The sequence below is a fragment of the Helianthus annuus genome, chromosome 16, assembly GCF_002127325.2.
Source record: "Helianthus annuus cultivar XRQ/B chromosome 16, HanXRQr2.0-SUNRISE, whole genome shotgun sequence".
NCBI classification, from domain to species: domain Eukaryota; kingdom Viridiplantae; phylum Streptophyta; class Magnoliopsida; order Asterales; family Asteraceae; genus Helianthus; species Helianthus annuus.
In genome coordinates this window covers 6,073,233-6,096,813 of record NC_035448.2, presented here as the reverse complement: position 1 = coordinate 6,096,813, position 23,581 = coordinate 6,073,233, and the positions used below count along the sequence as shown (strand labels likewise).

At 36.3% G+C, this 23,581-nt stretch overlaps 3 protein-coding genes across 5 annotated transcripts; 2 read left to right on the top strand and 1 right to left on the bottom strand.

Moving 5' to 3' along the window:
* The first annotated feature begins 198 nt into the window (after positions 1 to 198).
* LOC110918893 lies at positions 199 to 1,148 on the top strand. Its single transcript, XM_022163172.1, has 2 exons — positions 199 to 661; positions 799 to 1,148. The coding sequence occupies exons 1-2, from the start codon at positions 199 to 201 to the stop codon at positions 1,146 to 1,148; spliced, it is 813 nt and encodes a 270-aa protein (XP_022018864.1).
* Positions 1,149 to 4,694: 3,546 nt separating this feature from the next.
* LOC110918497 (BUD13 homolog) lies at positions 4,695 to 9,603 on the top strand. 3 transcript variants are annotated; one of them, XM_022162798.2, is made up of 10 exons: positions 4,695 to 4,865; positions 5,885 to 6,040; positions 6,555 to 6,777; positions 6,867 to 7,533; positions 7,635 to 7,702; positions 7,776 to 7,834; positions 8,529 to 8,632; positions 8,738 to 8,810; positions 8,973 to 9,153; positions 9,266 to 9,603. In XM_022162798.2, the coding sequence occupies exons 3-10, from the start codon at positions 6,573 to 6,575 to the stop codon at positions 9,349 to 9,351; spliced, it is 1,443 nt and encodes a 480-aa protein (XP_022018490.1). In that variant the 5' UTR covers positions 4,695 to 4,865; positions 5,885 to 6,040; positions 6,555 to 6,572; the 3' UTR covers positions 9,352 to 9,603. The 3 variants fall into 3 exon arrangements, with proteins under 3 accessions (XP_022018490.1, XP_035841895.1, XP_022018492.1); XM_035986002.1 differs by having other exon boundaries at positions 4,697 to 4,865; positions 5,885 to 6,043; XM_022162800.2 differs by lacking the exon at positions 5,885 to 6,040 and having other exon boundaries at positions 4,697 to 4,865.
* Positions 9,604 to 20,108: 10,505 nt separating this feature from the next.
* Positions 20,109 to 23,419, bottom strand: LOC110916791 (peptide deformylase 1A, chloroplastic). The gene is made up of 4 exons (XM_022161450.2): positions 22,976 to 23,419; positions 21,666 to 21,755; positions 21,503 to 21,570; positions 20,109 to 20,594 (listed from the first exon to the last, which is right to left on the bottom strand). Exons 1-4 carry the CDS (start codon positions 23,369 to 23,371, stop codon positions 20,354 to 20,356), a joined length of 795 nt encoding a protein of 264 aa, XP_022017142.1. The 5' UTR covers positions 23,372 to 23,419; the 3' UTR covers positions 20,109 to 20,353.
* Between the last annotated feature and the right edge of the window lie 162 nt (positions 23,420 to 23,581).

The window sequence follows — 23,581 nt, the reverse complement described above, 5'->3', positions numbered from 1 at the left end:
TGATTTTCCTCCTGTCCTATATCATTCTTCTTTTAGATTATTTGGTTTCCTTTTTGGTTGGTTTCCTTTTCTTTGTATCGGCTATTTAGCCTTTTGTTTCTTTGATGTTTGAATGTAAGAAACCAATAACAATCCCATAATTTGTTATGGTATCAGAGCGGTTTCTCTGATCCAAACTCTCACCAAATCGTCTCCAATATGACCGACGACAAAGATGGCAGTGCCACGGCACCGAAAACCAATATCGACCCATCCTCACCCTATTACGTTCATCCTTCCGATTCACCACGGCAGATGCAAACTAATGAATGCCTATTCGACGTTAATTATAGCGATTGGTCGCAAGAGATGGCCAATTTTCTATTCGCAAAAAACAAGATGTGGTTCGTTGATAGAAGCATTCCAAAACCAACAGAGACGGACGAGATGTATGCGGCCTGGATGAGATGCGATGCCATGATCAAATGCTGGTTAATCACGGCCATGGAGAAAGACATTAGAGCAAGTGTAAAGTATGCTAAAACCGCCAAAGAAACCTGGAACGATTTGAAGGAAATGTTCGAAAAGGAAAACGCCCCCAGAGCCTATGAACTCAAACAAACTCTCACGTTGACGCGACAAGAAGGGGCCTCGATCTCCACTTATTATACCAAGTTGCGAGGTATCTGGGATGAAATAAACACCGTGTTGCCGGCACCAACATGTTCCTGTAACCATGCGCTTGTGAGATGGAGAAAAAGATAGTGGAACACAAAGAAAAAGAAAACTTATACCAGTTTCTAATGGGCCTTGATGCAGATTACTCAACCATTAGGACTCAATTACTAGCCATGAAACCACCACCAACACTAAGAGAAGTGTATCGGCTCGTCTCGGAAGATGAACAACAGAGATCAGTGGCTGCGGGAATGAAACCGGCCAGAGAAAGTGTTGCTTTTCTTTCGAGCTATGGACGTGATACGAAGCAGCAACAGCAGCGAAACAAGTCTGCCAATTCCAAAGAAACTTGTACTCATTGTGGGAAAACGGGTCATGACAAAGGTGGCTGTTTTGAGCTAAATCGATGCCAGCATCTCTTGCTATCGATTTTTGTCCCTCGATCATCCATCGAATGCTTATTGTTGTTGAAGATACTGTCGTTTCTATGATCCAACAAGTAGTCATAATAAGTGATTAGTGTATAGTAGTCATCAAGAGAACACAATACAGTTTCATATATCAAACTTTGTAGATTAGTTTTTCAAAATCACGGTATCTGGGCTTAAAGCTCAATTGTTTTTTCCTCGTTTATAATGCTGTACAAAATTTACAGACAAGTAAAAATGCTCATATTCTTGCTGTCACTGGCGAGGACGGGATTTGGCAATCAGTCTTGGCACCAGTGATACTGTAAGTTTAAGTGGATCGGGTAACGGATCAAAAGGAGTAATTTTTTGGTACAAGTTACAATAGATGGGGTCGGCTCGACTCACTTTTTGTTCAGAAGTTTTAGTTTTTTTAATAATAGTTAACGTGTCAAGTATCATCACCAAAGTTATATTGTAAAAAAAAAACTGACTCGACCCGAAACCCTATCCGACCCGAACCAAAACAACCATTTTTTATAATTGACCCGTTTTGACCCATGACCCGACCCGGCCTGTTTGCCAGGTCTAACGGTGTGTATCTATTGTTTTAGCGTAATTATGTCAATTTTAAACATAATTTATGAATTTTCGATTCCATTTGTGAAAAAAGTTATGCTTTTGTAACTTGTATATGCAAATTACGAGGTTTTGTTTGAGAATAGGTATTCGATCATGCTAATTTTCTTTTGATTGCATTGGTGCGACTTTGGAACGTCGTTTTGATTTGATTTCTGGTAATCTAATCGATTTCAACTCATATACTTTTTGCATATTTTTTATCAAGGTTGTTAGTTGTTTTACTTTGCAATACTGCTCTTTGATTCGACAAATTAGGGTTTCTGGTTATTTATTAGGCTATATTTTGCTGTAATAGTGTAAATCTAGGCCTGTTTGTTGTATTTTGGATGGATAATTGTTTAGGTTATTCTTTGATGATTTTTAGGTCTAAAAATGGTTTTTTTAAGTTTGGTTTGTGTTAGGGTTTTTTATTAGCTTTTTTAGGTTTTGTGTATTTGTTCTTTAATCTTTGTATATGTTATGTGGCTCATGTTTGAAGCTTCAATTAATTCTAGATATGGAGGTTTATTCAGTTTTGTTTATTGTGGAAATCAATTATATCTGTTCATGGATATATGCGTGCAATATGTTTTTTGCTAATTTAATTTTCCTTTTTAAGTTTGTTGATCGACTGTGTTATGTGAGTACATGAAGCTGTTATTGAAGCATGATTTTGTATAATAAGCTCTAAATTTCGATGCCTGTTAAGCTCTTTTAAATCTGTTAAGCTCTTTTGTTGGAACTCTATTATATTGTTCATTACCGGTTTCATAATTTTTTAGATGTTGTTTGGTTATCATTTTTCAAATCCTTTAAGTCTCGGAATAAAGGAGAAAGGTCTAAAAATTTAAAACAAGAATACAATGTATTCGCTCTACGATTTTGAAACCCCTTAAGATCACATGAATACATGATACCTTCCTTATTCAAGGTATTGCTTGTTGTTACTTATGATTTAGTTTGTGATATTTTTCTTAATGTTGGATAAACTAAAGGAAAATTGGTATTTAATAAACCAACCTTTGCCCAGTTGGTAAATAATAATCCAACGTACAGAATTGGTATATAATAATCCTACCTATCAACATGTTGGCATTCAATGGACCTCCGTTAGTTTTTTTTAAACTGAAGTTAGTTTTTAAGTTTTATTTATTACACAAACAGTCCCTGTAGTTGTAATTTACTAGTTTTAAGTTTTATTTATTACACAAACAGTCCCTGTAGTTATAAAAAAATCATAAAAATCAAAAAAATTCTAGGAATTCTAAAAAAATTCATAAAAATTCTAAACAATCAAAAACCTCTCTCACCCTCACCTCGTCGGAGGTAGACAGACCAGGCAGCAGCACTGCACGGCAACAGACGAGGAGGCTCTGATCACGGCGCCGCCGCGTGCGGCGGGGGCGGTGATGCTGTGACGATGATGGCGATGGCGGTTTCTCCAACAACCCAGCCGACAACCCTCACCCTCCTTCCTATATCACATCCACAGCCACCTGAACAGATTGAGAGAGAGAAGCCGGAGAGAAGAGAGACGACGACGGCAGCGCCGCCGCTGCGACGACGGTGGTGGCTCTGGTTCGACATGTTTTCCGGTAAAAACAAACCCCTGTGTAATAAATAAAACTTAAAACTAGTAAATTACAACTACAGGGACTGTTTGTGTAATAAATAAAACTTAAAAACTAACTTCAGTTAAAAAAAACTAACGGAGGTACATTGAGTGCCAACATGTTGATAGGTAGGATTATTATATACCAATTCTGTACGTTGGATTATTATTTACCAACTGGGCAAATGTTGGTTTATTAAATACCAATTTTCCTAAACTAAATGGGATTCCATCTCTGGCCAATGTGGCTAACTGGCAGCACTCTTGAGGAATTTTATGTTGAAAACTAAATATAAGTAAGAAGGAGTGGGAATAATTGTTAGGTGGGATTTGATATCTCTGTTAAGTGTAACTTTGTATTTATTATTATTTTATTACTTTTATTTATTTTATATTTATATATTCTTATTTTTCTGAAGTTTTTACTGTTTTTAATTTTTTCCTAAATTTTTAATTTTCTATATTTAAAAAAAAATATATTTTTTTCCAAATTTTACTTTCTTTTTACTTATATTTTTTGTTTTTTATTATTAAATTATTTTTTATTATTTTTTATTTCATCATAACCCGACCATCCTAATCCAAACTTATCGTGACCCAAACTTATCTTGACCTTTTTTTAATATACTCATCTTGACCCAAACCCATCCTGACCCGAACACATCTTAACCCATCACCCAAACCCACCCAACTTGCTCACTTTGCCACCTTTAGTATGTTACTCGTCTCTTATATTGGTCATAGTTATTAAAGGCACTAGGCGCACTCAAGGAGCATAGGCCTTGCCTGGGACCTAGGCGCAAAGCGCAAAAAAAGCGAGGGCCTGGGAAAAATAAAGCACATAATGAAAACATTTAAAAAATATATCATGTATTAGAAAAAGAATACCATTCTTCAAATAAAATAAACAAAGTCTATTATGTAACACTTTATATCATCTAATAATTAGTACCAAAATATTAGTGTATTAGTGTAGAAAAGTAGTTTTCCTTGATTAAAAGTAGAAATTTAGCTAGAATCTTGTCGGAATTTAGCTGGAAACTCTCCGGAATCTAGGAATCTTGCCACAATGTGTGCCTGAACCATCACCTGGAGAGTTAAAGCGCAATTTCCTCGACTTAAAGCGCAACTACCTCGCCTCGCCTGAAAAATAGGCCTAGGCGCAAGAGGCGATGGCTTTTAACAACAATGATATTGGTTTCTGTATTCGGTTTTTTTTTCATGTTTCATTGACCAGGTGTAGGCCTGACAATAGATTAGATATTGATCTATATCCATTCCAATCTAATCCGATCCATTTAAATCACTTATTGGATCATAAAAAATATCCAATAATCCATTAATTAATCTAATGGATCGATCCATTTATCCAATTAATTATATGGATCCATCCATGATCCATCCTGGAATATCTGATTGTAGGTGCCTCTCAAAAGTCCAAACCCTAAATTCTGAAATCAATCCAGCCTCTTCTCTCCAAAAGTCCAAAGTTCGTTTTGACGATTCAGCAATTCAAATTAGCTCTCATCTTTGATCTTCTTCCAGTCGAGCTGCGATTTGTTCTGCGGGTACGTTCCACGGCAGTTTATTTACGTTTTCTTCGCGATTCCTGTACTAATTTCCGTTTACATGCGTTAGCATATATCTATTCTGTGAATTGGTTTGCAAATTTGAGATGTTGTTGGAAAGCAATTGTTTTTGTTCACCAAGTGTTTGATAAAAATCCCCAATGAAAGCATTAGCAGTAGTAGTAACTAGTAAGCGGCCTAAAAGAAACTTAATCCATGGTGGGGTTGGTGAATGATTTTATGATTTATTTTGCTTAGGAATGTTACAAGTGAGACCGATCTTTTGCTTAGGAATAATTAAACTAGAGTAGTTGTGTGTTTTATGCATTTGATTAGTGTTATATGTTGCGACCTATGTAGGCATTTGATTGTGATTAACAACACTTAACAGTCAAAACGTTTAACAGTTCAACACAAGTTGCTGTTTGACAAAGTTAGCTGTATCTATCTGGGAGAGTGTTTGATGAAAGTTGTAATTCCAGCCAAATACGAAATTCAGATGGTTAAAAATGAGTTTTAAGATGACTGATGGATTTTATAACAGGTTGTTTTTAAGTTTTTACTTCACATTTTTTTTCTTTTGCACAGACCCAAATTTTCTAATTAATTTTGGGGTTACTTGATGATATGGTGTACAAGTGGAGGCTATGTGTCTTTTCTTTGTTGTGCATGAAAGTTTATTATTATAAATATAAAAATAAATAGTCGCGTCTTCCACATGTCACCCAACCAATCGCCATTAGGAGCATGCAGAACCCGGCGGCCTAAACTGATGCCAAACCATTCCAAGTACATGGGTATGGTCTGGTCTGTGGTTTAGGATTATGAGTAAATTTGGTTTTTGATCGGGTCCTGTTCGAAACCATAATAGCCCAAACAAAACAAAACCGAACCGCTTGATGAGTTCTTTTCATCAGGGATGCTGCTGAAATGAGCTAGAGTTTTCAAATATTTTCAATGATGACTTTCACTTGGTAGAGTTCTCTTCTCTAACAAATGTGTAAACTTGTGAATGTCAGGTTAAAAGTTCACCTAAGCTACTGTGAAAGAATAACACACGAAAAACCTGCAGTTCAGGCATTGACGCTGCTTAATGGGTGTGATATGAGTGGATGTACTAATTAAGCAACATCCCATATTCCCATGATTGCAGCAACCAAACGCAGCACAGCGCGGTAGTTAAGTCAAATTGTTGGTTGCAGTCTAGATTTTTTTTAAATTCTTTTAGATTTTTTTTATTTCTTTAGACTTTTTTTAGATTTTTTTTTTATTTTTTAGACTTTTTTTAGAATTTTTAGATTTTTTTTTGATTTTTTTTAATCTTTTTAGATTTCTATTTTATTTTTTTAGATTCTTTTTTTTGAATTACATTTTTTGGTGATTTTTTTTAGTTTTAGATGTTTTTTATTATATTTTTTTTTATTTGGATCGATCCGAATAGTGATCCATCCATTTAAAATTATTTGGATCATGGATCGGATCATGATCCATTCAAGTTGGATCATTAATGGATCAGATCATTGATCCAATCCATATCCATCCATTGACAGACCTAACCAGGTGGATATATAAAGTATAAACCCTCGAGTTAGTGATTTTAGTCGAGTTTTCAATTATGCTTGATTTATAAAAATCGAATAATATTGTCGTGTGCACTTACTAATAAAAATAACGTTTCATCGGATACAGAAGTTAAACAAGGATAATATGGTAGCTCCATCATCAGGGTCAAGCTCACTCAAGGAGTATCTGAAAAGATATCAAAGCAATGACGACGAGGAGCAAAAGAAGAAGAAGAAGAAGAAGAAGAGCAAAACCAAGCCTACTATGAATGGTCTTGTTGTCGTTGATGAGGATCCCGTTTGGCAAAAGCCAGTTCAGATCGAAGAAGAAGAAGATGACGAGTCACAAGGTATGCAACTTATCCGTACGATTATATTAGTATTTAGTAGTTTTTTCGTCAAGAATGTAAACAAAAACAACCTTTTTGTTGTTATACAGATGAGGAGAAGCCACAAGTTGATGAAGATATTGAAGTCAAACGAATGAAGAGATTAGAACAAATTAAAGCCCGACGCCCTTTTGGTTCCATTTCCGAAGACGGAAGCGGTTGGGTTTCGGTCGCTAAAAATTCGAATGCATATGACTCAAATCGTGATATCTCACCACCACGTAAACATAAGGAGGCCCGCAGTGACATCACTGACATGTCATCGCCTAGACATGAACGCGATCCTTCTACGTCTGTCGTAGATTCCGACATGTCGCCACCTCGTAAGCGTAGGGTTCGTTGCGATACACCTTCCCCAGAACCGAATGCTGATGACATGTCACCACCACCACGTCGCGATGACACCGACATTTCACCTCCTCGTAAGCAAAGGGCTCGTTTTGATACACCGTCGCCTGAACGTAACTCAGATCCCGACCTTTCACCTCCTCCTCGTCGGCGGAGTCAGCATAGGGCGGGCCCACGTGCATCTGCAGTCGATCCAGATCTTTCTCCACCAAGAAAAAGAAGAGATGATACTGATAGACACCGACAATCAGTTTCAGCTTCCGATCTTTCTCCACCCATGAAAGAATCTGATCGGCCTAAAACTGGATTAGTTAGTGGTAAAGATATAAAAGAAGAAATTACTAAAGCAAAGAAGGAAGACTGGTTGCGGTAATTATCTATATTCTTTGTTTCGCTCGATGCATCTAATTGGTAAAACTGTTTGTAGAAAGTCAAATTTACCCTTTACTGATCAGTTAAATTGCTTGTAGGTTTCAAAAGATGGACCCGTCTATAAGTGGCAGAAACGCTGAAGGCATACGACGTGACAAGAAAACAGGTTTGTTTGAAATTTCTAAACAATCTGAGTTTCGTGTAAAGTATAACGTTGTTACACTCTGGGATCTTTACAGGGGCACGCTTGACAAAAGAGCAGATTGAAGCACTTCAAAAGAAAGATGAGAAGCCAAAGGTACTACTGCACTACTTATTTTAATATTACATAAATTCTCTAAAATTAGAGTAAAATGCCATTTCGTTCCTCCTGAGGTTTGCGACTTTCGTTCAAAGGGTTGTTTTTCCGCATCTGGATCCAAAAGGTTTGAAATCTTGCCATTTTAATTCGACTCGTTAACTCCATCCATTTTCTCTCTTAGGTCAGAGGTGTTTCGTCTTTTTGTGAACTTAAAGGGCAATTTGGTCTTTTTACATAAAATGAAAAAGACCGAATTGCCCTTTAAGTTAGCAAAAAAGATGGAAGTACTTCTGACTTAACGAAGAAAAATGGATGGAGTTAACGAGCCGGATGAAATTGGCAACCTTTTGAATCCAGATGGGGAAAAACAAACCTTTGGACGAAAGTCAAAAACCTGGCCCGGATGAAATGGCATTTTAATCTTAAAATTGTTAATCTATGTTTTTTGATATTACATTAATTCTCATTTACTTATGAATGGGTTATTATGTTTTTATCTCTAACGTGTCAAATTAGAAGACTTGGATAAAAGGGTTAAAAGGTCATTCCAAGTGTATTTCTAATGTATACAGTCACTAAATGGTTGCATTTAATATTCATAAAATAAAACACTATAATTTGTGTTAATATCTTCTCATGCAAAATATTACGTAAATTATCAAAAATGTTTTTTTTTTTTTTTTTTAAACAGGAGATAAAGCTGGAATGGGGCAAAGGTCTGGCACAAAAGCGGGAAGCAGAGGCAAGACAAAAGGAATTAGAACTTGAGAAGGCAAAACCGTTTGCAAGGACTAGGTATATCCTGCGTTTTAATTTTCAAATTGGTCGCTAATGTAACAACATATTCAACGTGGACCAAAGATTTTCATTTTTTTTAATCTTACATGTGGTTGTTTTCAGAGATGATCATGATCTTAACGATATCCAGAAGAATGCAATCAGATGGGGTGATCCGATGGCACATCTAGTGAAGGTAAGTATTTGGTACTGAATAAATATAGTTTTTTTTTGTAATTATATTTAAATTAATCAGAAAGTTTTTTTAAAAAAAATTGACAGCAAATGTCCCAACCCAAACAGAAGTTACCATTTTGACCCGATTTTGTTGTTTATTACTTGCGCTCTAATTTTTCAGAAGAAGCAATCTGAAGTATTTCTTCCAGATATAGGAGATAATGAGAAGATGAAAGAGTCTGGATTTATAGTTCCTCAACAAATTCCTAACCACAGCTGGTTGAAAAGGGGGTTAGACGCTGCACCAAACCGCTATGGTATCAAACCAGGACGCCATTGGGACGGTGTTGATCGTAGTAATGGTAAGTCTTAACGTCACATTTAGTCGCTCGACATTTGTATTTTTAATTTCTCAAGAAACAATGATAGATAGTATTCATTTTAATTAACATATTTTGTTCTATGGTTATGCAGGATTTGAGAAGCAGATGTTCAATAGACAAAATGAGAAGCAAGCTAAAGAAAGAGAAGCATACCTGTGGTCGGTAGCTGATATGTGAAAAGTCAAATTTCCGATGCTCATGAGTTATTGATACTCGTCTTGTACCTGAGTTGCGGTTTTGTCACAACTCACATCTTTGTCACCTTTACCAAACCTTTGGTTGCCCGGTCTGGACCTTTGATCCTTGTTTTTGCTTGCTTTACACCGAGTGGGACTCCAATGTTACCTTGTACCTAGTTTTTGGAAAGAAATGTGTAATTTGATTGTATGCATTTTACTTTAATACATGAATGTAGAAATGTTTGATCGAGTCGCATCAAATCGGGCTTGATGCAAAACTACAATCGAGCCGGGGGTCTCATTGGAAGCAGCCTCTCTGTTCCTCCATTATACCCAACAGACGTTACCAGGTTGACAGGCAGATGTTTAGTATCATCATAGATTTTTTAAAACTTTTTTTGTAAACCACATTAGTACTGGTTGTACAGACTCGTTTCTCTTTATCACAAATCAAAACTTTCAACCCCTTCCTACTTTTTACCCTAGATACAGCAACATAGAGCTGGCCATGACTAAACGCTGGACGTGGAAGATACAAACCAACACGCTCCAACGATTGTCCTTGACTTTTATTTATTGTCATAGCAAAACACAGTTAAAGTGGGAATTATCTTCGAGAAATCTTCACTGGTATTCTTTTATCAGAAGGTGTCATCTTCAGTCTTGAAATCAAAGTATGGTGACCTATATTAGTCCCTGTGATAATTTTTGCTTCAATCACAACTTTTCCGAGTTTCGTGACTTGTAAACGTGTAACGTTACACAATCCATTTGCCTGATCAATGTTTTTGAGTAACATCACTGGAGCACCAAGTTCCAGTACTAATTAATGGTTAGGTAAACCAGATAAACGTAGATTGTTTAACACATCCGGAGGAAAAATGCCATGTTAAGCTCTGATTTTTCCTTAGATTGGCAATAAACTATATGAACTAAAATAAATCTTCTCTTCACCATACAAATTCTCTAACAACTCTTTATTTATTGAATCCAGTACTTCATTAGTTGGAGCAAGAACACAATAAAAACTCCTTTTATAAAAAGTATAGATACATTTCAACCTTTTCTTAACCACAATAAAAATCATATATCATGTAATATTCATAACACCCCTAAATAAAAAAGAAAAGCTTAAACACTCCTTCTGAACAATAACACCAAATAAAAAAGAGTAAACTGTCATTTTGGTCCCCGAGGTTTGGTTACTTTTGTCAATTTAGTACAAAAATCAAACCTTTTGCATGTGAGTCCCTGTGGTTTCAGTTTTATTGCCATTTTGGTCCAAAAGTGAAATCAGGTCATATTCTTCATATAATATACTGCTATTTTGTCATTTTCTTCAGAGACAAAATGGTCATTAACCTTTTGTTTTCACTCTCTCTTTGCAGATCATCCCCACCACCACCACCACCACCACTTCTATTTTCAGATAACCAACACCTCCATTCTCCGGCCACCACCACCAACATAACATGAAACCTTTGAAATCTTTTCCGACGACCACCACAACACCCCCCACTACCTCTGATTCACTTCAACAGTGAAAATCCCACCAAATGCAGCCACCGCCGCCACCCTTTTCACCCTTTTCAACAGTGAAAATGGCAGTTTGCATTAATATTCTTAAACTTAACATATTGATTAGCACTCGACTTCAACAACAAATCCACAGAAGAATCAGCACAAAACAAAACACTAGGCCCCGTTAAACTTTCTAGAATGTTCGGTATCGAATCATCATATGAACAGATCTTGATACCGGAATGGATAGTGTGAGTGATGACGTCGACAACTGTGGTGTGATCTGGTGCTTCTTCGGTGCCGAAATTTTGGGGATTTAGGGTTTGAGGGGTGAGGAAGGAGGTGAGGTCGAGGAGAGTGAGGGTGGAGTAGTGGGAGCCGTAGTGGGGGTTGGGGTCGAGGTGGAGGATGGATTTTCTGGCAGCCGGTGCCGATGACGATGAGGCCGATGCCGATGATTTAGGGTTTAAGGGGTGAGGAAGGAGGTGAGGTCTCGTAGGGTTTGAGGGGTGAGGAATGAGGTGAGTTCTGGTATTTATTTAAAAACGAAATGATCATTTTCTCCTTGAGGAAAAAGACAAAATAACAGGATTTTATAAGAGAAATATGACCTGATTTCACTTTTGGACCAAAATGGCAGAATTTTATAAGAGAAATATGACCTGATTTCCCTTTTGGACCAAAATGACAGACTCAAAATGTTTGAGTTCTAGACTAAAGTGACCAAACGTCCTGATTACTCATAAAAGCTTAAAACGTCCTTGTCACCATTCCATATCGGCATATCTCAGCCCATCGGATCACCGCCGCTGCCCCTCCGTTGCCGCTACCGTCTCCTCCGCCACCCTCCGCCTGCTACTCATTCCCACGACACCCTCCAACCGCCGTCCTCTCCGCCAATCGTCGCCTCCCTCCGTCGACCGGCCGCTCTCTTCAATAGGTAAACTCGCACAAACCCTAATTGTTTTCGCACTTCATCCGACTACATACATACGACTGGTCTAAATCTCTATGCCCTAGAACGATTGTGCTATCATACGATCTTTATCCTGCTCAGAAATATATCCAGTCGGACGACGTCGTTTTGATTATTAGCTTTATGGCTCTTGCAATCTAGTTTTTCTGTAAGTTTCACCACATGATTTTAACTTGGTTGATTAGTGTGGTTGTTTTTGTTAAGTGGTTACTGGTTAGTTGGATTGTTTGATTATTATTCTTAAAAAATAAGTGGCTTTTTTTAATGATTGATTAGTTTCTAGGTGACTAACATTTTGCTGTGTTTAGGGTTATAATTTATAGTCTGTCTGTATAACATGAGTTTGTGTAGATTTGGTAGTTTGATTCTTCAAATACGATAGGTGTGTATACATATATATTACTTGTTTGTTACATATGCTTTTGTATTCGCCTTTTATATGTTTCATTGACTAGGTGGATGTATAAACCCTAAAGTTATTTTTGGTTTTCTTGTGTTTTTTGTTTCTTATTCCAAGTGGGATGACTTCTTGTTTTTTGGCCGAAATTTTAGTGGAACTGTAGTTTTTAATTCTTAATTTATAATCCTAGTTGGGTTGTTTGATTATCTTAAATAAGTAAGTGGCCTTAGTTCTAGTTTCTAGGTGACTAACATTGAGTAGTGTTTAGGGTTTTAATCTACATAACATGAGTTTTCGGGTTGCAATCACATATGTTGTTGTAGCTCTGGTAATTTGAATATGATAGGTATGTTATAGGCGTGGCAAAACAAGGCCACATATTCCATTTTCGGTTTATATGGGCATTTTAAATTTCAAGTTGGATTGTATTGGGTCAAACAAAATTAGTTATTAGGTCAAGATGGGTTCTGAATCCCTGAACTAAAATAGGGAGTGGGTCAGGATGGGTAGGGAATAAACCTAACGCTTCATTCCCTTCAGTCTTCTCCAGTTCGTCTATCTTCAATGGATTCAAATAGGGGGACCCAAAGTCTTTGATATGGGTTATTTATAAGATATTATGAGTGGGTTTGGGTAAAGTAATCTTCTAAGTCAAGGGTCAAAATGGGTTAATTAAAAAAACAAAGAAGGTATCTACGGGGGGGTTGAGAATTTTGAAGGGATGGGTTCTCTAGGGTTGAGAATTTTGAATGGGCTCTCTAGGGTTAGTGAACAACAACACTGAACATCAGTGACGCTCCAATCTCCACATTCTCCGCCACAAACCCCCCACCGGTGCCGATTTGTTATCAAGAACCGTGCTTGCTAGAATCGTGAAGTAAAATTGAAGAATCGTGATTTGTTATCAGGAAAAACGTTTATATTGTTATCAAGAATCGTGCTTGCAAGGTACCGATTTGTTACTGTTATTGCGATTTTTGCTGAAATTATAGATCTGATTATTGTTGATGTATGTTTTGAGTATTGATTGTGCATAAAGTGTAGTTGCATGAAGCGTGTGTGAAGAAATTGTCTTAAGAATTAATTTACTCCTGTGTGGATTAATGTGAAGTTACATGAAGTGACTTTGTTGACCAAGTTGGAGTTGGTTTCTGTTTTGGATTAATTTCATTTAGTTTGGATCAAATTACTTTTTGAGTCCCTGTGTTTTAGTTGTTTTAACTAGTCGAGTCCAAAAGCAAAAAGTTTAACGACCTGAGTCCCTATAAGCATTTTCTTTAACCATTTGAGTCCAAATTTTTGGACTCAAATTGTTATAAAATGAACAAAATTGGACTCAAAACGTTATAAAATAAAAGGCTAGGGACTCAGGGCGTTAAACTTTTTGATTTTGGACTCAAGTGGTTAAAACACAGGGACTCAAAAAGTAATTTACTCAATTACTTATGTTGTGATTATATTTTTGTTTAAATTTTACACAGGTTGCTTTAAAATGAAAAATGATTGATAATATTAATTATTACTAGATTAGGATATGATGTTTCATTGGCTTGGCTGGGGTACTCGAAAGGCCAAAAGGATTCTAACGATAACCATGGAAAAAATACAAACAGTACAATCAAAACAAAATGAAACAAAAGATATAGCCGGCCATCAGACTAGGTGTCGGGATCTGCTCAAGTGCTGGTGGATCCTATAGTGGCATTGGCGGTGGAGGTAACTCGATGCCCACATGCCTCACTACCCGCTGCTTTGACTCGATTATCCAACTGAACAATGCCCCCTGACGCCGTTGCTGCCGCGATATAAACTGGCGCTGCTGATGTATAAACTGTTCCTGCTGGTGCATGAGTTGTTGCTTAAGCTGTTGCGTAAGCTGCTGTTGCTGTAGTTCTGCGGCGTCGTCATCTGCTGGCGGTGAGGTAAATAGTCACCGGATCAACACCACCTGCCGCCTCTGCTGCTGTATAAGCCTCTGCATAAGCTGATTCTGTTGCAGTTGCTGTTGTTGCTGCAGCTGCGGTAGTTCCACGTCATCATCATCATCACTGTCATTTGATGGCAGTGGAGGTAAATCGATGCCAGCATCTCTTGCTATCGACTTTTGTCCCTCGATCATCCATCGAATGCTTATTGTTGTTGAAGATACTGTCGTTTCTATGATCCAACAATTAGTCATAATAAGTGATTAGTGTATAGTAGTCATCAAGAGAAAACAATACAGTTTCATATATCACACTTTGTAGATTAGTTTTTCAAAATCACGGTATCAGGGCTTAAAGCTCAATTGTTTTTTCCTCGTTTATAATGCTATACAAAATTTGCAGACAAGTAAGAATGCTCATATTCTTGCTGTCACTGGCGAGGACGGGATTTGGCAATCAGTCTTGGCACCAGTGAGTGATACTGTAAGTTTAAGTGGATCGGGTAACGGGTCAAAAGGAGTAATTTTTTGGTACAAGTTACTACAGATGGGGTCGGCTCGACTCACTTTTTGTTCAGAAGTTTTAGTTTTTTTAATAATAGTTAACGTGTCAAGTATGATCACCAAAGTTCTATTGTAAAAAAAAACTGACCTGACCCGAAACCCGTTCCGACCCGAACCAAAACAACCCTTTTTTATAATTGACCCGTTTTGACCCATGACCCGGCCCGACCTGTTTGCCAGGTCTAACGGTGTGTATCTATTGTTTTAGCTTAATTATGTCAATTTTAAACATAATTTATGAATTTCGATTCCATTTTTGAAAAAGTTATGCTTTTGTAACTTGTGTATGCGAATTACGGGGTTTTGTTTGAGAATAGGTATTTGATCATGCTAATTTTCTTTTGATTGCGTTGGTGCGACCTTAGAACGTCGTTTTGATTTGATTTCTTGTAATCTAATTGATTTCAACTCACAGACTTTTTGCATATTGTTTATCAAGGTTGTTAGTTGTTTTACTTTGCAATACTGCTCTTTGATTCGAAAAATTAGGGTTTTTGGTTATTTATTAGGCTATATTTTGCTGTAATAGTGTAAATCACTAAATCTAGGCCTGTTTGTTGTATTTTGGATGGATAACCGTCTGATGTTTTTAGGTCTAAAAATGGTTTTTTAAGTTTGGTTTGTATTAGGGTTTTTTATTAGCTTTTTTAGGTTTTGTGTATTTGTTTTAATCTTTGTATATGTCATGTGTCTCATGTTTGAAGCTTCAATTAATTCTAGGTATGGAGGTTTATTCAGTTTTGTTTATTGTGGAAATCAATTATATCTGTTCATGGATATATGCGTGCAATATGTTTTTTGCTAATTTAATTTTCCTTTTTAAGTTTGTTGATCGACTGTGTTATGTGAGTACATGAAGCTGTTATTGAAGCATGATTTTGTATAATAAGCTCTAAATTTCGATGCCTGTTAAGCTCTTTTGTTGGAACTCTATTATATTGTTCATTACCGGTTTCTTTTTGATGTTGTTTGGTTATCATTTTCCAAATCCTTCAAGTCTCGGAATAAAGGAGAAAGGTCTAAAAATTTAAAACAAGAATACAACGTATTCGTTTTATGATTTTGAAACCCCTTAAGATCACATGAATACATGATACCTTCCTTATTCAAGGTATTGCTTGTTGTTACTTATGATTTAGTTTGTGATATTTTTCTTAATGTTGGATAAACTAAATGGGATTCCATCTCTGGCCAATGTGGCTAACTGGCAGCACTCTTGAGGAATTTTATGTTGAAAACTAAATATAAGTAAGGAGTGGGAATAATTGTTAGGTGGGATTTGATATCTCTGTTAAGTGTAACTTTGTATTTATTATTATTTTATTACTTTTATTTGTTTTTTAATTTTTATATATTCTTATTTTTCTGAAGTTCTTAATGTTTTTAATTTTTTTCCTAAATTTTTAGTTTTCTATATTAAAAATTATATATTTTTTTCCAAATTTACATTCTTTATATATATATATATATTGTTTTATATTATTAATTTATTTTTTATTATTTTTTATTTCATTTTAATCCGAACACATCCTAATCCAAACTCATCCTCACCCAAACTTATCTTGACCTTTTTTTAATATACCCATCCTGACCCAAACCCATCCTGTCCCGAACACATCTTGACCCATCACCCAAACCCACCCAACTTGCTCACTTTGCCACCCTTAGTATTAGGCCTGGCAATCTTTACCCAAACCCTTGGGTTTGGGTCATTTTGGACTTTAAATATAAGCTCTTGGGTAATTTTGGGTTAGGTATTATTTTGAAGGAGGTCTAGATGGGTAAATTAAAAAAATGCTTATCTAATCAAACGGGCCATAAAAAAACAGGAGGATGGGTCAGGATGGGTTAATGCCCTAACCAACTACAACCCAACTCCCCACTAAGTCAGATTGGGCTTAACTAAAAAGAGGAACAGGATGAGAGTCAGGATGTTTGATACGCTGGACAGGTAATTCATTTTCTTCGTTCTTAGTCAGATTGGGTCTGCATTTGTCAATTAGGGTTTATGAGAAGGTATTTTGACTATTTTATTCGTCATCTTTTCGTTCTTCTTGCTGATTAGGTTTCTGATTAGAGCTTTTAAGTTTATTCTTCTTGTTCGATTCTCATTAGTAGTGTGATGATATGATAATTTCATTTTTGAATCATGTTTATCGACATGAATTAGTTTATATTTTTTGTCTAATTCAGTCATGCACTCCACATGTTTGATAATATGTCTATATGTGAGATGTTTGTTTTCTTGAATCAATAGTTGAACTCTAGATTTGTAGTTTATTGCCATTAGATCATGTGTTTAAATTTTGTTTAAATAGTTTGGTCATTTGGGCTGATGTATGAAGCATGTTGGTTGATCATTGCTGTAAACTTTTGAGGCATGCATTTTAAAGAAAAAAAATCAAGAAGTCCATCTTGACAAAAACCCATCTTGACCTAAACTCATCCTAACCCATTTCTTAATAAACCCATTCTAACCCAAACCCATCCTAACCCATGCCCATCTTAACCCATTACCCAAACCTACCCAACCCACCCATTTTGCCACCCCTAACTAAAATCATCCATTATCAATTAAAAAACAAGAAATCATATGTGTAATGGACAAGATTAACAGCAACGTGATTATGCGTGATGAACAAGATGAACAAGATTTGATTTTTTTAACATACCTGAAGAAGATGAACAACAGCGTCTTCTTTGGTGGGGGAGAAGAAAGGGCCTTTTTGTTGTGTAGGGTTTCTCTTGATTATACAACTGGGATATACGCTGATGACTTTATCGGAGGGTAATTGGGTAATTTCTCAAAAAAAAGGGAAATATGTAATTGATTTTTTGGTTTGGGGAAATACGTAATAAGGAGGCTTAAGAGGGGGAAATATGTAAAAATCCCTTAATTAATAACAACGTTTTAGCCGAAATCAGACAATCTAATATCCAAGAACACAATTTGTCGGGGAAATTCATATGTTTCATTGTATCGATAAAACAATCCCAACAAAGGGAGTCATAGGCTTTTTCAAAGTCCGCTTTCCTTGAACCAGGTTCATTCACCATTAAAGGGCCATCAAGAATGGTGCGGTCTAGGGGTGGCATGCGTGTCGGGTTAATGGGTTGGCGGGTTGATGGGTTACGGGTTGGCGGGTTGGTGGGTTGAAATGTTCAACCCGAACCCGACCCATATTATTATTCGGGTCAAAGATTTCAACCCTAACCCGACCCATATTAATTCGGGTCAACCCGAACCCGACCCGTTTAACCCATATTTTGAAATGAGTGATATAAGTTGACGATTTATAAAAGAGTTTTTCGGTTTTAAGCGGGTTATCGATAACATGTTTAATGATGAATATGGGTGTGATAAATAAATAATATAATGTATCAAAATTAACATTATTATAATAAATTAGAAACCGAAAAAACAAAAACAAAAATATAAAAGATTTTTTATCTAAATAGTTAAACGGGTTAATGGGTCGACCCATTTTTAATACGGGTCAACCCGACCCGTTTTTTTAAACGGGTTGTGTTAGTCGACCCAAACCTGTTTTTTTCGTGTCGGGTTCGGGTCGGGTTAACGGGTCGTGTCAAGAATTGCCGCCCCTAGTCCGGTCTATTGCTGCTCCATTAACCGTAAACAAACTTGCCTAACCATTACTTCACAAACATATGCAATTGCGCAAATACGACTTCACAGATCACATGCTTCAATGAAAAGAAAAACATCTCTTTATACAGTTTTCGTCGCAACTTGTAAAATCAACGATAGTTATTACAATCGATGCCAACGAAAGCAAAAGACGTTTCCTTTTATCCACTGTTAATGTTACAAGATCAGAAGCATCTTCAGATTGTCAAATCTTTCTTAGTATTTCACATTATCAATAACATTCAGATAGGTGTTATCATCAGAACATATACAACGTTATACAGATTTAACATAGTTGTTAATGGCGAATAGCGACAAATAGAGACAGGGCCGTCTCTGAAAATGTTAAAACAAATTTGGGCCCTGAGCGAGATAAAATAATAGGGCCCTATCCGCCCTGTAATAATATAATATTCAAAGTGTCTAAATAAAAACATTGAATGTTTCAATTCAATGTAATATTAGCTTTTTTACACGTTGTGCGTTGCGGCGACGCCATACGCGACGAATAAATTATAGACCACTGTTAACCCGACTCGTTTCCGAACTAAATTCACGTTGAAACGTAAAGTAATGCAAATTCATACCATTGAATGAAAATATATTAAATTTGACCCAATTTGTTTCCAAATAAAATTTACATCGAAATGTAGACCAACTCAAAACGTACACAATGTGCAGTGGCGACGTAAGCGACGTGATAAAGTATAGATTACAACTGACCCAACTCGTTTCCAAACTAAATTTACGTCGAAACGTATAGCAATTCAAATTTATACCATCGAATGAAAACGTATATATTTAACCCAATTTGCTTCCAAACAAAAATTATGTTAAAACGTACATAAGCATAAATAATCCCTCGCATTTAGTTAAATAATAGAAGGGAAAAGGATCAACAACAATAAGCCCCTAAAATTACATGATTTTGATGATTTTGTTATGTTAAAATTTGAGTTAGTTAAGCTCTTAGACGAGTCCTTTGAGTCCTTCAAATAAAATACTAATGAATTTATTAATAAAAGAAAACAACATTTTAATATATGTGAATTTCATTTAAATGGAGATAAAGTAGAAGAAAACTACATTTGACATATCATGTAAACTTCAATTCCCAATCAGAAAAACAAAGGAAAAAGTCAGCCAGAAAACAGATTCGATCCGGGGTCCATTGCTTCAAAACAGAGTCTACCAACCACTAGAACAGATTGATTTTGTTTCCATGTTTTGTATCATGTAGTATATATAGCTTATATAAAAAAAATATATAAATTCTAAAAAATTTACGGGCCCTTTTACGATTTTGGCCCTGAGCCGACGCACACCCGGCACTTGCTCATATCCGGCCCTGAATAGAGATAAGGTACCTATATGCTACATAGCGAATAGCGATAAATAGCGGGTGGCTATTTTATAAATAGCCATACACTAGAAAAAAAAATTAAAAATTTTATATGTATATTATATCAAAATACCCTGGTATATATGCTATTTTACATGTATATTTATCAAAAACCTAAATCCAGCTATTTATAGCTATATTTAATTACTATATATATTTAAAAAAAACAAAAAATAAATAAATAAATAAAGTGTCGCTATTCTCGCTATCCATCGCTGTAACCCTACTAGCGACACTAGACCTATACGCTACATAGCGCGCTATAGCAATCGCTACGATCGCTATTGACAACTATGATATTTAACATAACACATCAAAAGGATTTTGAGCAACATTGTAATAAAGAAATTGTATACTTGTTTGAGAACACCTTTAAATCAATAAACAGACAAAAACCTTACATAAATGGGTTACAACTCTTATGATCTGATTTTGGATGATTCCTATAATTTTTTAACATCCAAGTTATGACATTTTGAAGTCCAATTTGCGAGACTATAAATCCGGTACAATAATCTAGGCCAAGAAACCTTAACTAGTATGAAATCATCGTATAACTTAATGTCATCGAACGCCCTGCTTAGGACACCCGTTAGCAAGCGGCAAGTCCACGTTCTCAACGGTCCTAAATGTTCGCTTCACCATCTTGTCAACATACATAGTTCCCTCTAAATGATCACATTCGTGTTGTAAAATACGGGCCTGCCACCCACAGGCTTCCACCTTTATGGGCTTCCCATCTCGGCCCAACCCATTAACCTCTACCTCTAGGTACCTTTCCACCAATGCTCTATATCCACCAACACTGTAAAAATCACACCAACGACGAACCATTAGACCATTACCCTAAAAATACACTTTGGGCGACCTTCGAGTTTCAATTGTTTGACCTCACAACCCAAATCATCTCATTCATTTTTAGACGGGTTGAAACTGTCGCAATCTAGTTTGAACTCCATTTTCAGTTATTTACTTTCTTGACCCGTTTCAATTTCGCTCAATAAATGGAACACAATCAGACATAATCCATACATCACAATCAAACCACACACAAGTTGCAGTCATAAGGGTGTAAACGAGCCCGACTAGGCTCGAGCTCTGCTCGGCTCAAGCTATTTTGAGAACAATCTCAAACGAGCTATAATATCGGCTCGAGCTCGCTTAAATGAGCCAAAGCTCATCTCACCAAGGTTATTAGTTTAAATCATATGGGCCTAAGTTGAAACCGACTTGGGCCTTTTAAGAATGGGTTATAAGCATCATTTTTTCGAGTCGGGGGTGTCACTGGAAGCAGCTCACTATTCCTACAGGGTAGAGGTAAGGCTGTCTACATCTTACCCTCCTCAGACCGTACCTTAGCTTTGCTATTGGTAGGATTTACTGAGTACGATGATGATGATAATCATCATTTTTATTATAATATATATAAAAAACTAAAATATTGTTTGGGCTCCTCGCGAGCCTAAACGAGCTTTGTATTTCAGGCTCGAGCTCGGGCTGATAACCAAACGAGCTGTATTTTAGGTTCAAGCTCATTAAGGCTTGGCTCATTCGAGCTTTTAACTGAGCCGATCTCGAGTAACTCTCGAGCCTCTGGGCTTGTTTACACCCTTAGTTGCAGACTTACGGTCAAAATGCTGAATGCTAAATGGACTAAATGGATTATCAATATCTTTAAAGTTTATTGACTACATTGAAAGAATTAGAACACACCTTAAGCAGCCTTCGAAAAAAAATGCTGATTTATCGCTCTTCTTTCTTAATTTCGGGTTCAAAATAACCTGCATTTTCAAGAACCGAATTAAAAAAGCTTCGCATTCGCAAAGTAAAAAATGACTCGAAACAATTTTGAAGGTAAATTCACAGTTTTACTTACCAAAAGATCAAAAGGTCTTCTATCTTGTGCTATATTCTCTTCCTCAGGTGCCTCAGCTATGTATTCTTTAAGGTCCTCCACCACAATAATCTGCAAGTAAATTAACAAGACCCAAATTAATCACTAACTGTTATTAACTTTATGGTTAATCAAGCTAAAAAAAAAAAAAAAAAAAAAAAAAAAAAAAAAAACTGACTTTCACAAGACCCAAATTAATCAATAACTGTCATTAACTTTATGGTTAATTATAGGGCTGGCATTGCAAGTCAGACACGACACGATAAGATGCGATAACTTATCATGTCAGTTTTTCGAAACACGAACACGACCTATCTATAAACAGGTCAACACGAAACGACAAATATCACCTGTTTAGGGACACAACAAATATCACATATTTAAGAACCTATTTAGTGAAACAAAAATTGCCAAAATTTTGTAAAAGTCTTAACTAATGCGTAATCCTTAGCAAACTTAAAACAAAAATCCATAAAAGTCAAATTGTAACATCCATTACAAATATAAAGAGGTCGCTATAAGGTTAACTTATCTTTAACGTATTTAGACACATATTTTATCGTGTCGTCGACATGTTCAAGACACGAAACATGTTAAGCTCAAACACAAAACCTGTTAAGAACTAAGTAGTTAATGCGATAAAATATCGGATTTCGGTCAAGGACTGATATCTGAGATATCGGTTATCGCGGTGGGATATTGGTAATTTTAATTTCATGCCATATTATATTATATATATGTATATAGCAATTTAACACTAACAAGTGTATCAAATAGAAAACCGACTAAGACTTAAAACACTAACATTTAACAGTAACAACTAACAATTAAGACTTAAAACACTAATAACAGCAATAAGAAGAAAGACGAATGGTAGAACTAGGAAGAAATGTACTGATATCGGGAAAATCGGTGATATATCGGTCAATAGCGCGGATATATCGGTACCAATATTTTGCACAGATATCTCAGGACCGACTAAGACTTAAAACACTAACATTTAACAGTAACAACCAACAATTAAGACTTAAAACACTAATAGCAGTAATAAGAAGAAAGACGAATGGTAGAACTAGAAAAAAATGTACTTATATCCGGAAAATCGGTGATATATCGGTCAATAACGCAGATATTATCGGTACCAATATTTTGACCAATATTTTCCACCGATATCTCAGGGACCGATAACCGATATATCACTTATATATCAATGATATATCGGGATATTAACTACATAGGTTAAGTACGTGTCATGTTAATTGCAAGCCTTAATTGAAAATAAAAACACTGACTTTTAAAGGAATGCCAATTTGGGGAGCAGCTAAACCAACCCCAGGTCGTCTCCTCATGACCTGAACCATATCATCAATAATCTTCTGTACCCGATCCGACCCGATTTCTTCAACCGTCACTTCTCGGGCCGGTTCATGAAGAACCGGGTGACCGGCTTGCAAAATACGCGGCAACTTCGTAATCTTCTTTATCATCCCAAACCCGGATAACCAGCTCGCCGGAGATCGAGAAGTAGAAGAACTGAAGGGTCTGTTAGGGTTTAAGATGGGTTTATGTTGGGATTGAATGATTGGGGTTCTAGAGTGGAGAAATTGAGGTGTTTTGTATAGGTTGATGGGTTTTCCGGCAAGTGGTGTCGGAGTGAAACGTTGTGATAGCCGTCGGATTACCTCCATTGTAGTTGATTGATTTTTGCAATTTGGGTTTTGCTAATCCGGTAGTTAACTATGGTCACCTAAATGGGCTGGGTTGATTGAATTATTTGATCGGTTTGACCGGGTTCTTTTCGGGTTTTGGTCGGGTCGGGTCAGCTCCTGGTTTTGCTCGTGTAAAACGCGGGGTTTTTAAGGATATAATTTTTTTATTATTTGGTAGATTTTTCAACT

Excerpts from the sequence above, each read along its gene's own strand:
- LOC110918893 (XM_022163172.1), top strand. The coding sequence starts at position 199 with ATGACCGACGACAAAGATGGCAGTGCCACGGCACCGAAAACCAATATC. Across the intron at positions 662-798 it reads TTATTATACCAAGTTGCGAG|ATTACTCAACCATTAGGACT; the intron begins GTATCTGGGATG and ends GCCTTGATGCAG.
- LOC110918497 (XM_022162798.2), top strand. The coding sequence starts at position 6,573 with ATGGTAGCTCCATCATCAGGGTCAAGCTCACTCAAGGAGTATCTGAAA. Across the intron at positions 7,534-7,634 it reads AAGAAGGAAGACTGGTTGCG|GTTTCAAAAGATGGACCCGT; the intron begins GTAATTATCTAT and ends AATTGCTTGTAG. Across the intron at positions 8,633-8,737 it reads AAACCGTTTGCAAGGACTAG|AGATGATCATGATCTTAACG; the intron begins GTATATCCTGCG and ends GGTTGTTTTCAG.
- LOC110916791 (XM_022161450.2), bottom strand. The coding sequence starts at position 23,371 with ATGGAGGTAATCCGACGGCTATCACAACGTTTCACTCCGACACCACTT. Across the intron at positions 21,756-22,975 it reads AAATTGGCATTCCTTTAAAA|ATTATTGTGGTGGAGGACCT; the intron begins GTCAGTGTTTTT and ends ATTTACTTGCAG. Across the intron at positions 20,595-21,502 it reads TTTTTCGAAGGCTGCTTAAG|TGTTGGTGGATATAGAGCAT; the intron begins GTGTGTTCTAAT and ends TGATTTTTACAG.